Source organism: Eulemur rufifrons, chromosome 3 (assembly GCF_041146395.1).
Source record: "Eulemur rufifrons isolate Redbay chromosome 3, OSU_ERuf_1, whole genome shotgun sequence".
Lineage (NCBI taxonomy): Eukaryota > Metazoa > Chordata > Mammalia > Primates > Lemuridae > Eulemur > Eulemur rufifrons.
This window is the reverse complement of record NC_090985.1, coordinates 40,468,768-40,483,346: the sequence shown is the minus strand read 5'-3', so window position 1 is coordinate 40,483,346 and position 14,579 is coordinate 40,468,768. Positions and strand designations below refer to the sequence as shown.

Below are 14,579 nucleotides of genomic sequence, written 5' to 3'. Positions count from 1 at the left end.
AATTCCTTCATCTAAAAATTGAATGTGCCATACTCTGTGCTAATTATATATATTAGATATACAAATAAGACACCCCCCCCCCACCATCTTCAAGGAGTTTAAGGATGGTGGAAAAGTTGCATAAGGAGTCAGTTTCACTTTTGGCTTTGTGCTGAATAGAACTATGTACAGTGGAAGAATTAAAGAGAAGTACCCAATCCAGCCTAGGGGCAAGGAGAAGAGCTTTCGGGAAGCTCCTTAGAGAAAGTGAGACCCGGGCTGAATAAAAAGGATTTAAAAGAGAGCCAGACCAGGTAGAGAGGTCAGCATGAATAAATCTCTGGGTAGGGATTTTTTTCTTTTCCTTCACTGCTACTTCCCTGGTGCCTAGCACAGTGCTTGGCTCTTAGTAGTTGTCCAACTAGTGTTTGTTGAATAAGTGAATAAGAATATGAAGTGACATGACATGTGCCAGGGCCTATAAGTTGATCTGTATTTTTTAGAAGTGAGTTGGAATATGGTGGGATCGTGGTCAGAGATGAGTGTGGAGAAGTGGGCAGGCCCTGAATGTCCTGCTGTAGAGCTCAGACTTTAACCTGTAGATTGATGGCAGCAATTACAGGGTTCCTGCAGGGGATTAACATGGTGACGTGTTATAGGAATCCACCTGGGGACTGTATTGAGAATGGATGTGTTGAGGGGAAGCTGCAAGAGGAGACCAGGTAGGATTGTGTGTAGTGGTCTAGAGAAGAGATAAAGGTGGCTCAAATCAGGGAAGGAGTAATAAGAATTGAAAGGAAAAGATGGATTTAAGAACTATTACAAATATACAATTAATAGAATTGATCAGATATATGAGAAAGATAAGGGAAGAGGGAAGAATGATCCTGGGGTATTTGACTTGTGAAGGTAAAGGGGTTTCACTAGTTGAGAGAATACAGGAGGAAGAGCTGGCTTTTGGGGCACATGATGTGTTGTGTTCTGAGCATGTTGAGTATAAGGTGTACCTGTGGGACATTTGGGTGGTAAAGAAATATTCTGAAATTCAAATGCGAGATTGAACAAGAGAGATTGACTTAAGTGTCGGCTTCAGCAGGTAGATGAGGTTAAAACCATGAGAGGATGAGATTAGCCAGGGAAAAAATGTAGTAGGGGCAGTGGTGGGAGATAACATAATAGAATGGGTAGACATGAACTTAAGTCAGACTGCCTAAATTCAAATCTTAGTTCTACACTCATTAGTAATCTCGGGCAAATTAAATAACCTCCTTGAACTTTAGTGTCTTTACCTGTAAACTGGAGATAATAAAAGTTCCTGTCTTTATAAGGTGGTTGAAGAGAATAAGTGAGATGGATAATTACATAAATGCTTCGCAGTGTGTTGAGCACATAGGAAGATCTCAGACAGTGTAAAGCTGTAGTGGTAGTGGCAGTAGAAATCGAGTGAGGGAGCACTGGGTGGCCCATCCCTCTTTCCCGTCCTGTTGTGGGTCAGGCGTCCATATCTTTGAGCTTCAGTTTTCCTTACCTGTAAAATATGTGTGTGTGTTCGGTGCGGTGATTGCAAAGTCTGTTCTATAATAGGCAGTACTCAGTCGATAAAGCCAAGTTAGGTTTTTGGTTTTGTTTCTTTGGTACTGCAAAATATGGATAGGAAAACATAACCAAATCAGTAGACAGTGCCTGTTTTTAAAGCATTTGTCAAAGAGTTTTGCTTTTGCTAAAAAAGAATACCTCATTTATTAAATTTCATGGAAAAAATTCACCTTGCTGGAATTTTAAACATTACAAAAGATTTTGCTTAAAACTATGATTTTATTGGAACTATCTGTTTTAGGGTTAAATCATAAACCTATCAATGGAGTAGAAGAGAGCTGTCAGACGTATTCAAATTGTTTTATAAAACAACTAACAGTATGATTTCTCTTGGATATATCAGGGTTTCTTGAATTTGTGTAGTATATAGGTCTCTTTTAAAGGGAAATATTTATAGATCCTTTGTTAAATTTTCCATTATGATAGTACTAAATATATATAAACATAAAATTAAATTCTTCATGCTTATTGTTATTACACAACTCTAAACTTAAACTTAAGTATTAAGTGTAAGCAAAACTTTAAAACAAATGAAATTCAAATAAATAACATTAACTGCATATGATTGAATTATTTGTTACATGGGAGTATGGTGGGCAGATTCGATTTTTAATTTAATTTTGAATTAATACATTCACATGATTCAAATTTTTTTTTTTTTTTTTTTTTTTGAGACAGAGTCTCACTCTGTTGCCCAGGCTAGAGTGAGTGCCGTGGCGTCAGCCTAGCTCACAGCAACCTCAAACTCCTGAGCTCAAGCGATCCTCCTGTCTCAGCCTCCCGAGTAGCTGGGACTACAGGCATGCGCCACCATGCCCGGCTAATTTTTTCTATATATATTTTTAGCTGTCCATATAATTTCTTTCTATTTTTAGTAGAGGTGGGGTCTTGCTCTTGCTCAGGCTGGTCTCGAACTCCTGAGCTCAAACGATCCGCCCACCTCGGCCTCCCAGAGTGCTAGGATTACAGGCGTGAGCCACCGCGCCCGGCCCCAAAATTAAAATACTATTAAAAGGTGTACCGAGAGAAGTATCAGTCCCCCTGTCTACCAAGTTCCCACTCCCCATCTCTCCTTTAAATCAGATAACCACATCTATTAGTTTCTGCTGTTTCTTTCTAGAGGAAGGATATGCATATGTCTTTGTGCATATGCAGGCAATTACACACTCATGTGCCCCGGGCTTTTCCAGGTAGCAATTGAAGATCTTTCCATTTCAGTTCATAGAGAGCTTCCTCTTTCTTTTTGCAAATGTATTGAAAATATGTACTATTAACTTATTTAACTAGTCCTCTATTGGTGGACATTTTGGTTGTTTGTGAGTTTGAGTTCAGTTAGTCCATGGTATGCCATGTGATTGTAGGGATTCTTCCACCTTTGTCTCTTTGTCTCTCTCAGAAGCTAACCCTTGTGCAAGTATACTTGGCCTCATTCTGTCTTTTTTTTTTTTTTTTTTTAGACAAAGTCTCACTCTGTTGCCCAGGCTAGAGTACCATGGCGTCAGCCTAGCTCACAGCAACCTCAAACTCCTGGGCTCGAGCAATCCTACTGCCTACAGGTGGCATCCTGACTACAGGCATGTGCCACCATGCCTGGCTGTTTTTCTATATGTATTTTTAGTTGTCCAGCTCATTTCTTTCTATTGTTTTAGTAGAGACGGGGTCTCGCTCTTGCTCAGGCTAGTCTTGAACTCCTGAGCTCAAACAATCCACCCACCTCAGCCTCCCAGAGTGCTAGGATTACGGACGTGAGCCATCAGGCCTGGTCCCCTCATTCAGTCTTCACTTGACTAATACCTCATTTACCTGTTAAATCAGCCTCTGTTTGTTGTTTTTTTTTATCGGCCTATACACTCAATTTGAGAAACATTGCCTTATAGGTTAATATACACATAATATTGTCATTGCTATAGAAAAATAGAAAATTGTTGAAAGCATTTTGGTGATATATTAATGTAGAATATACCATCGTGACACAATCTTATTTATTGTTTTATTATCAATTTTTGGAAATGTAGGTTTCTCTTACACCTTTCAACTTTTGTTTCTTTATGTTTAGGGTCATGGTTTGCATGGGATAGGAGAAACTGTCCATATACCGTTTCCATTTGATGAAACAGAACTACAAGGAGGTACTTTTTGAATTGTATACATTGACTTTTTTTCTTATCATTAATCATGTCAACAATTTGGTGGGAAACATGACAGGAAATAAATTCTCAAAATTTTTAAGTTCTAGGTTCTCACTATTCTGCTATTAAAGAGCATTAGCACAAGGTAGTTTTTTGTCATGTGTTTTATCCACAAAGAAACTGATAGAATAAGACCCATTTAGAACCTGTGAAAATATACTAGTCTGTCTTGGAGTTGAAGACAACAAGTGGATTATCTATCTGCCTGGATGGAAGACTCGATTTTCTCTATGTTGATCCTCTTAGTTTCCTTTTATTGTCTGTTTACTTGAAGGTTGGGGGAGAAGATAAGCCATAAGTCACAGGGAAGATTTTATGCTTAGAAAGTTGATTTTTTTCCCTCAATGTTCCATACATTCTTTTTGTGGGGGGAAGTTTCAAAGTGTTCAATGCAGAGTTTTCAGTGTCAGTGTGTAGTTTATAGAACACCTGCATGTATTTCTCATTTCAGCATTTATTTTTGCTGTTAAATTTTATTTTTGCTATTAGAGGGGATTTGAGTGGATACAGGGTTTTTGCTAAATCAAGGCTTGTTAGAATGAATGCAGAAAAGCCCTGTTTAACATTATCTCTTTCTAGAAATGAATGTGAACTACAGTACATTTGATGTAAGATGCTCAGAGAATTTCTGTAAAAGCATATTCATTCTTTTATAATATAGACGATACCTTTTTTCTGTTGAATATTGCCATTATATATATTCAAAACAAAAATACTATGATTAAAACTTACACATATTTATATACAACTTCTGTTTCCTGCTACATGCAAAACTGCTTTATTGTAATCTATTTTTCTGATTCTTAGAGCCATATTAATTATATGGATTTTAGAGAATAGTGAAGGTTCAAGTAATTTACTTACATTATTTTGTAGAACTTATTGTTCTTCTAAAATATTAGTCACCACTTTCCTCCACTCCTCTAAAGAAGGGAAAAGGGAGGATTTTATAAATACCTTTTTCCATTTCATATGGCTAGACTGCAGAAGCCTCATGTTTAAGATTTTTCTTTCTTCTCCGTATTGTGAATAAATATGTTTAAAACTTGAAGAGTTTTCTCTCCCAAATTAGTCCCTATTCCTAAACTTTGCCACTTAATCTTCCAACACTTTATGAGTTCTAATAAAAAAATATTTATTTACCTGAAGATGTAGTGACAACAGCGTCTTAAAATATATAAAATATGTAAAATCTCAACTGATTAATGGATGCCTTGCCTTGGGAGATTATAGAAAAGAGGTATCTTCATATTTTGATATAAAGCATCTTTCTCTTTTATAAATTTGCATATTTATGAGAACTTGAGCTAACATGTAAATAATTTAGGCATATGATCTCAAATACATTGTTAGCTTTAGTTTCAATAAGAATAATTTTGCTTTTCTTAAATTTTTAAAAAATATTATTGTATTTAATACATTTCCTGATAGAAGCCCACCAAGTAAGTTTTCCAGGCAGAATAGAACCACAAAGAGAAGTCTAGAGAATTTGCCACTGATTGGCTTTATTTGCTTATTTAGCAGGTAATTGGTACATGCTTCTTAAAGACTGTAAATACGTTATATGTGAACAATATTCTTTTGTATTCACATATATTTCTTCATGGGAATCAGTCTTGATATATTAAAGTATTAAAGTAGTTCTAGGAATGTTTAATAAAGAAAAGTATATTTAAGTTGGTGTTGTGTTATAAAACTATTCACTAATGTTATGTCAACTCTTTGTTCTTAGAATTCACTCGTGTCAATATGGGTGTTCATAAAGCATTGCAAATATTAAGGAACAAAGTGGACTTGCAGCATTTCTGTGGATATGTCACCATGTTGAATGTTTCTAGCCAACTTGTAAATAGAAAACTCAGTGATGCTTCTGATGAGAGAGGTTAGCCAATAGTTCTTTGAATTAAGATAATTGTTTTCGAGTTTAACACAACCTTAATATATAAAAAGCAGCAGACCTTTGTGAGTATGTTGAATTATTTAATATTTAATGTTCTTTCACTGAAGGATGAGAAAATATTTTGTAACATCATTTGGACAAATGTCAGTTGTTCAAATGGAGAAAATAGAGTTGGAATACAGAATGGATTTTGGGCTTTTAGCCCTTTACAGTCACATCTGTGTTTATAAGCTTTGAGTTAAGTTAGTTTTATAGGGTGATGATTTCAGAACTCAAGTCTTTTTGTAAAAATGTTTCCAAAATAGACTTAATAGTTTTTCCCTTTCAACTTTTCTTTTTGTCAAAGGCACCATTGTCTTAGTTACCCAGGCCTAAAATCTTTGTCTCATCCTTTTCTTTTTTCTGCTATGTCCATTTAGTTTCTAAGTTCTGTGAATTAGACTTTAGAAATGCCTCTCATTTATTTCTTCCCCTCTCTCTTCTTTTTTAATTCTCTACAATTGCTATTCTAGTCTGAGTCTGGGTACCTTACTCATGTGTTATTGCACTCATTCCCTGCTTAGCCTTCCTGGCCTCTCCTTGTCTCTCCAATCTGTCCTGCATATTGACAACAGCTAATTTTCATTAGATACCACTTTCTTTGCCATTTGAAAGTCCATTTTCAAATCACTTTCTCATGCTGGTTGTTTCTGCTCTGGCATAAATATCGGCTTATATGTGGCTTTGGTTGCCATGATGCTGGCTCTTGTTCATTGATCCTGGGAGACCTTTCAATTCACATGCCTGCCAGTGATTAATAATATTCCATAAGCCTCCCTCTTAGTTTGGAATCCTGAGAAAATGTGGTTGATTTCTAGCCATCCAGTGGATTAGATTGGCTCCCTTTGTGACAGATGTCTACTCCTGGATCATTTGTCTTTCGCCAGAGGAGGAGGGTAGCTTTCAGTAGTTGACTGCTAAATATTGCAGGGGCATTTTCTAGACAAGAGGGCTATGACTTAGGCAGTCATTTCAAAGCATGAGTCTACTACAGCTGACATTTCTTATGTCATTCATTCCACAAACATTTATGGAATACCTGCTTAGGTGCTGGAGATATTTAAATTAATTAGACCAGATTTTATTCCAAAGACTAAAATCCTAGAAGGGAGACAAACAATTGAATCAGCCTACATTGTAGTGTTAATGACAGTAATAGGGATGTGCTTAAACTGCAAACAGAGAAGTAATATCTTAGCCCTGTTGAGCTACCAGAGAAGGGCTCTTAGGGAAGGTGACGTTTGAACTGAGTTTTGAAAAATGAAAAGTTAGCTAGACAAAAGATGAATATTGGTTTTGTTTTTTTTTTTTTTTTGGAGAGTGCCAGCCTTTCAGGCAGAGGGAATTAGGAAACAGTAACTCATCATGGCCAAAAGAAAGAATTTGTTGGATAGCAGTAGAAGATACGAGTAGAGAGTTAGGTAAGGTCTAAGAGATCTTGGAGGATTTTATATGTTGAAGACGTGAGGAATCAAAAAAGAATTCTCAAGAGGGTTAACGTAATCAGACTGATTATTTCCACAGGGATATAAACAGCTTTAATAATGATCTAAATGAAAGTCTGAATTTGTGACCTGCTTTCTGAATTTTGATTTCCTGAGGCCACAGTTGCTCAGTCTCAGCACTATTTGCATTTTGAGCTGGATAATTCTTTGTCATGAAGGATTGTCCTGGATGTTTGGTATCTGTAGATATGATTAGCATCCCGTCTCCAGTCATGTCCCTTGGGAGGTCAAAATTGCATTCCTGGTTTAGAACCACTTTAGGCCAAACATTATTCTTTTCCCTGCCCCCATAATCATTGCTATTGCCTAAAGTCCTCTTTATGGTAAGACTGATTTATTGACAACTTCTGCTAATTCCTAGAATCCTAATATTGTATATTCCCTTTAATTATAAGGAGAACCTGATTTAGCTTCTGGCTCAGATGTAAATGGGAGTACAGAATCATTTGAAATGGTCATTGAGGAAGCAACTGTAGATTCAGCAACAAAGCAAATCTCTGGTAAGGTGTTAAAACTTTTTTGCAATTTTATTAGACTAATTTCTGGAGTTTAACTTTTCTAAGTCAAGTCATTTGCATGTCATTTTTCTATTATCCATAATGGACTTTTTAATAAGAGTTTTCTAGGAAACATTTTTATATACTTAAAATAACAATTCAAGTAGTATAACATTATTACTTGAAAATAATAAATTTCATTATTCCTGTGTTAAATATTTTGATTCATTCTTTCATCTTGCACATGTCTTGCAATATTCTTTTTGGGGCAATGATTACTTTGAACATTTGATGAAAGCTGTGTACCTTCTCCCCAGACACAAGTGCATACTCAAAAAAATACTATCCTGTTACAGAGATTAACTGGCCCCTTTTGAGTACCCCTCCTCTGCCAAGCCCATTGCTGGATATCACTGGGGCAGGAGGAATCTATGAACCTCAGGTCAAGAAACCCTTGTCAGTCATATGATATATACAAATATATATGGTTTTAAAAATAAGTTTACGTATCCTTTTTTAGGTGCCACAACAGAAGCAGATTGGGTTCCTCTTGAGCTGTGTTTTGGAATTCCACTGTTTAGTTCTGAGTTAAACCAGAAAGTTTGTAGGAAAATTGCTACACATGGCCTTTGCAGAAAAGAGAGGTGAGGTTTATATTTATTATAATCTTTTTATCTACTTGACTTTTAGGCTGTCAGTGAATAGTTACTATATCTTGCTTTCTTTTATTCTGTACATGAATGTAGTAATTGCCCTGTATATATTTGTTCAGATTGCTAGTTTAAGGGTTTTCCTATATTTTTCAAAATTAAATTTCACTAGATCGGAAATCAGTCACAAACATTTCAGGTACATATTTTGGTTAATTATATTTACTTAGTTACCTAGGTTTGGTGAGGTTGTGGTGAAATGGGCATGCTTATATGGAGTATGAACCTATTTTTTAAAATAAATATCAACATATGTATATGTATCTGTAGAAAATTTCCTTTATGTACTTCTCTTGCTCTTAACATACCCTCAAGTTGTATTATGTTAATAGTGGTTATCTCTTGTGGTGGAATTATAGCAACTTTCAACATTTTCTTCACTTTCTACATTTTCTTAAATGAGAAATGATGCATAGGTTCAGAGATGACACATAGGTTTTATCTCACGGCAGCTCTGATCCATTGGGAATGCCTGCTAAGAGGGAATGTTGTAAAATTCTGAGACGAAAGCTGGATAAGTAGGAAAAAATATCATTGAATCTAATTGTCACGATGGTGACTTGGAAGGCTAATATCCACAGATCTCCTAGATTCCCTCCCCACTCCTCCCATACCCCCACCAATCCCAAGTTCTCAAGCAACTCCTCGACTTCTTGATTTAGGAAAACAAAGCTGGATAATAATTCATTTGATTGGTTTAATGTAGCTTATGTCAGAAAATTAAAAGTACTCAATTATCAATTTTAACATCTATCCTCTGAAAATAAAGTAACTAATATACATGAATAAAAAGTAGAAATACTATGAAACTTTATAAATTGCCATCAAAATTTTTACTGATTTACATATTTGAGAAAATATTTCCTTTAGGTGGGCTGATATGTGTTAAACCTGTCAGATGTTCTATCAGGTTGTCTTTTAAAATTATTTTGGCTGTTTGAAGTGGTTTGTGTCATACTTGTCATTCCTCAAAGTGCTTAAATCTTCATTTCAGTTTTCTTTCATTTAACATTTAAATTTACTAATAGTTGAAATGTTTGTTTTTAAACAGTAACTTCAATTTTGGTTATATTAATATATTTACTTCATAATGACCTTTTTATGCATTATTACTCCCTATTAAAATAAGCAGACATTTTATTGATGAAAAGCATTGAAATTGGTTTTTAAATTTTTCATGTGATTAATCAGGATGTAAATATGTATGTAAATACATTTAAATTGCTAAAATTAAACTCTTGTGAGATATTCTTACCATTATGTTTATTTTAAACTTTTTCTCTCTCTTTTTGGTTTTAGCCTTCAAAACCTCTTACATTCCAGTAGAAAACTTTCTCTACAAGTCCTTAACTTTGTTCACTCATTCCAGGTAACAGAAAACAAAAAGTCTAAATAATACTTGTATAGACCTTTATATATGCAAGACACTTTGATGTTTTTCAGTTTCCACAGCAGCAAGATATGAAATAAGCATTAATTTCATTTTATAAGTGAAGACTCTGAGGTTCAAGAAGTTAATTTACTTGCACATTTCATTGTCCAGGTTTTCAGAGACCAAAGCTTGATTTCTTTGTTTTGTGTCAGTGCTTTATTCAACAGAAATGTGTTAAGCATCTGTTACGGGCTGTGCACCCATGCGAGGTGCTGGTTCTTGGCTATGGTGTACTCCAGTAATGATTGCAGTGTTGTCCACCCCCAGGAGGGGGTTGCCTGCTGTGGCAGTGAAGGCCAGTGCTGTGGACCTTTTGTCTTCCCCACAAGGAAAGGAAGGATATTCTAGACTTGATTTATATATAAACTTTTAGAATGGAATATTTCTGTTCAGAATATCTGGTCTAACATTATGAAATCAATATTTTGGAGTTTTGTTTCATTCACTCATTTAATAAAACTTGAGTCTACTCTATGCCATACCTTTTGCTGGGTGCTAGGGAAATAGTGATATGTAAGACACTGAGGGAGCTTATAGTGTTATATGAGACAATGGTCAAATAAACATGAAAATACATAAGTAATTACGGATTTTACTTTGATGGAGCCAAACCTGCATTCCATTATGATGGAATCTGCAGGTAGACCTAATTGAAATGGTGGGAGATACTATGTAAGCCAAAACCTAAGTGATGGAAAAGAGTATTCCAGGCAGAACTTAGTAGGTATGTAGGTCCTGTGTCAGGAAGTGCTCAGTGTACAAGGAAACAAAACAAGGCCAGTGTGGCAGACCACTCGTGAAAGAGGGGTAGTGGCAAGAGGTGAGGTTGAAGAGGAGGTCAGGGCCATGGTGTGGAGGGTCTTCTGCTGTTATGTTCAGAATTTTGTATAATACGCTGAGTGCAAAGAGAAATGATTAAAGGCTTTTAAACAGAGGAGAGACATTTCTGATTGTTTTAAAATATTAATTACTCTTTGGAGAATAGTTTAGGAAGGGACAAGGGTAGAAATTAAGTTCATTTTGGTGGCTATTATAATGGCCTAAGCAAGAAATTCTGGTAGTTGAGTACCCTTTTTCATGAAAACACCAAATTTTGCATGTGTCCCCAATAAAGTTTTTTTATTACACATATATATACTTTTATATCAATAAATTATGTATATATCAAAAATAGAAATTTTATAAGGATGCAATAAAGAGAGAAATTCCAAAATTCTTTCAATACTGTACCTTACTTTGGAATGAGTGCCCCATTTTGGAGATCACTGGCCTTGGTGAAGGAATAAAGTAAACCGTGGTGACTGAATAAAGCAAACTAATTTGGAATATGTTTTGGAGATAGAGTGATAAAACTTGATGATGAATTAAATGAGGAAAAGATTAGGGGTGTGGAAGAAGGGAGGGATCAAGAGTGATTCTCATATTTCTTGATTAACCCAACGTCTGGAGTAGAGAAGTCTGGGGCAGAAGGGGTGGGGGAAATTTTGGGAGTTCAGTGGTGGACGTGCCAAGTTTAGAATGCAAAGGGAAACATCTGAGAGGAGATGTCAGATAGATGGATATTTGAGCCTGGAGATCTAGGGAGTGGTCTGTGCTGAATATATGAATCTGAGAAGCCTGGAGTAGATAGATTGTTCTGGCACTTAACAATTAACTCTTTCTTATCCCATAGTTTCATAGCCCATTATTTCTGTTTATTTCAGAGCACTTATTACAGTCTGACTTGTATTAGTCATTTTTGCATGTGTTAATTGATTATTGGGGGCTTTGATCAGGTCATTGATTTTTGGGGGGGCTCCATGAGGTAGTTCTTTACATCTCCTGTAGTGCTTTGCATTCCATAAACATTTCTTAGGTAATTAAGGTCCATATTTCTCATTAGTTACATTAAGTGGTTTGGTAAAGTATTGAATATAGATTATTTCTCTTGTTTCTTGATCTTTTAGGAAGGTGCTTCAACATTGGATATTCATGCAGAGCCCAGTTTTTCGAGTTTGCTTTCACAGTCATCTTATGCTGATATGGGTGTTCCACTGCCTGCAAAAAACTTAATATTTAAAGATGGTATCTTGTCAGAATGGAGTGGACAGTCACCTTCCTCACTTCTTATTGCTAATCTCCGTTTGCAATAATTTGGTTACACCATTTGTTGCTCACACTTTCTGCCTTTTTTCTTTCTGAACGTTAGCTTTATAGTGTCAGCCACTAAAAAGCACCCTGCTGCTGCTGTGCAATTCTTGCTTAACTGATAGTAAAAGTTTGGGGAACATGTTCATGTTTTCTGAAGTTTTGCTCATTATTGCATACCTTATTGCAACAAAGTGCTTTTTAGCAGCCAGCACTGTATTTTTTACCTTGAGACAATCTGCATTTCTTTTATAAAACTAAGGATATACTTTATAGGCTTTACGATGACTGTTATGTTTATAAGCAGTCACTATGAATATTGCAGTGGTAATTTTTTATATGTTAGTTTATCAAACATAAATCTTGTTTAGTTTTATATTTTGTTACCTATACTTTAGGGGATCAAGGGAAGAGATAGAACTCTTCCTCTGAAAAGGCTTCTTGGTACTTAAAGTAGTAAAACTATAAACCAATAAACATCCAGTATTGAGAGATGATATGATGGGGCATTAAGAATTCCTGTGGATGTCTGTAAATTATGTATATCAGTGGAGCATTGTTGAAGGTATGTAAATCAACATATTTATGTATAATTTAACCTTGATTTATAAGGTCTTAGACTATGACTATTCAGTGACATCTCATAAGAAGCTTTGGAAAACATTCTATTTTTAAACACTGTTTATATGTGGACTTCTGTTGTCACTCACTTTGGGCTTTATATTTTCATAGAGTCTTTATGGAAAAAAATAGAATTTATTTTCCACTCTGGTAGCTGCAGCTGCTGCACGTCTTCACCCTGATGTATTTTTTGTTTCTTAGCTTTGATGTTTTCAAACCAAGGATTGTGATTTTAGATTAGAATTACATATTACAAGCATTAAGGCTGTGTCTTTGGATCAAAACTCCTTAGTGATAAACCTAATTTGAAGACATAGTCTTAAGCAATCTGGATCTTAAATTTATGTGAATAGTTTTTTAAGAAATGATAAAGAAAAATTGACTAATTTCAAAGTGTTTCTTGAGTCATTGATTCTTTTAGTATCACAAATGTTAATTACAATAATTGGAATCACTTTTTAGACTTTTCAAGTTACCTTGCTTGGGAAGTTTGTGCAGTGTTATAGTTTAGCTCCTCTTATAGGGTAATGGTTTGCTAGTTTAAAACTGTAACCAAACTAACTGGTTAGACAAGATATATCTGAAACACTTAAAGAATTAGAAAATTTGGGAATGTTATTATATAACCTAAACATTTTTGCTGATAATTTTTGTTATTTATAGAACTGACATTTGTGTATTTAATGTACTTCTGGAAATATATGCCTTTCTTAAAACTGTTATCATAACCATGTATTCAATCCCATGGCCTATCTATAGAATTGAATATTTTGGACCAGGTTATCTGTGGCACAGGCAGTGCTGTGTTTGGGGTAAATGCAGTAGCATCTAGTTTTCTACTTTGTCCTATAGAAGGTAGAAACCACGTGTATGTTATGTTTGTCCATAAAAGGAAAATACATACTAATATTAAAATAATTTCTTATGACTGTGAATCATTTATTTTTCCAATAATTGATATTGTACATTCCTGGCACTATTAGGTATGTATGTATGTAACTTTTACGGTTTTTCAACTGAAAGTTTTAAGTATTTTATTTGATCAGGGCTCTTTAATCTCATTTTAATTTTCTTTGTCTGAATTAACTGTAGTTATTTTATTTATTCCTATATTAACAATATAAAGGAACAAGCTGTAATAACATGTACACTAATAAAGAATTGAATATTTGTAGTTGTTGACCGTGAACCTGTTGGTGAGTTTAAAGGTTAAAATATGGGAGTGATTTGCTGCTATACTTCCTTTGAGAAATAATGGAAGAAGAAGTAGAACCTAATAATGATCATGAATTTTAGGGAAAGTACTGAAAAAACGTGGGGTCAGCTCTAGTTTCATGTGTTGAGTGAGGAAAGAGTAATCATCTTATTCGCAGCTGAAGACCTCTCATACTCTTAAGGAGGAAGAATCTGCATTTGTAGAGCTCTTAGCAAAATGTGAAATGCTGATGTTTGTGCTTTACTTTATATAAGAATTTGCCTTTGTTTTATTCATACATTAAAACATGTAATCCCTTAAATCTTACAAGTATTGATCTAATTAAACAAGAAGGTAAATTTAAAATGTAGACTTCATTATTTGCCAAAGAAGATTCATGAAAAATTTTTATCCAATTATTTTGCAAATGTTTCAAGAAATTTCATTTGGCTAAAAGGGACACAGAATTTAGTATGGTATAATTTGACCTCTCAAATGCATCTAAAGAAATGCAACTTCATATCATTTTAAAAAATAGTCTTCTAATTTCCTTTCTTTTTTTAATATGTAACTAGATGATTTTGTATTTGTCTTTTGGGGGAGTATTGGTTTCTTGTTGTCAGTTTTCTTTATAATTCCTGTTTCTTTTTTATGTTCAGTGTTTCAAATACAATTTGTATTTAAGAATTTTAAAGTACCAAAACTGTAACTGAATACAGTGGGTTGTTTTCTGTTAGGATGTTAATATTATACAATGAAATGTATAAAGTGTTGTCAATTTGATTATTG

At 34.7% G+C, this 14,579-nt stretch overlaps 1 protein-coding gene across 2 annotated transcripts in view; it reads left to right on the top strand.

The window, feature by feature from the left end:
• The window catches only part of FAM91A1 (family with sequence similarity 91 member A1), a 47,192-nt gene extending 32,816 nt beyond the window's left edge, over positions 1-14,376 (top strand). For both annotated transcript variants that reach the window (XM_069466015.1, XM_069466014.1), the window contains 6 exons: positions 3,632-3,704; positions 5,497-5,646; positions 7,604-7,708; positions 8,226-8,349; positions 9,715-9,784; positions 11,794-14,376. In XM_069466015.1, coding sequence (XP_069322116.1) covers positions 3,632-3,704; positions 5,497-5,646; positions 7,604-7,708; positions 8,226-8,349; positions 9,715-9,784; positions 11,794-11,979 — 708 coding nt within the window. In that variant the 3' untranslated portion in view covers positions 11,980-14,376. The remainder of the gene's footprint in view (positions 1-3,631; positions 3,705-5,496; positions 5,647-7,603; positions 7,709-8,225; positions 8,350-9,714; positions 9,785-11,793) is intronic.
• Positions 14,377-14,579: the final 203 nt, after the last annotated feature.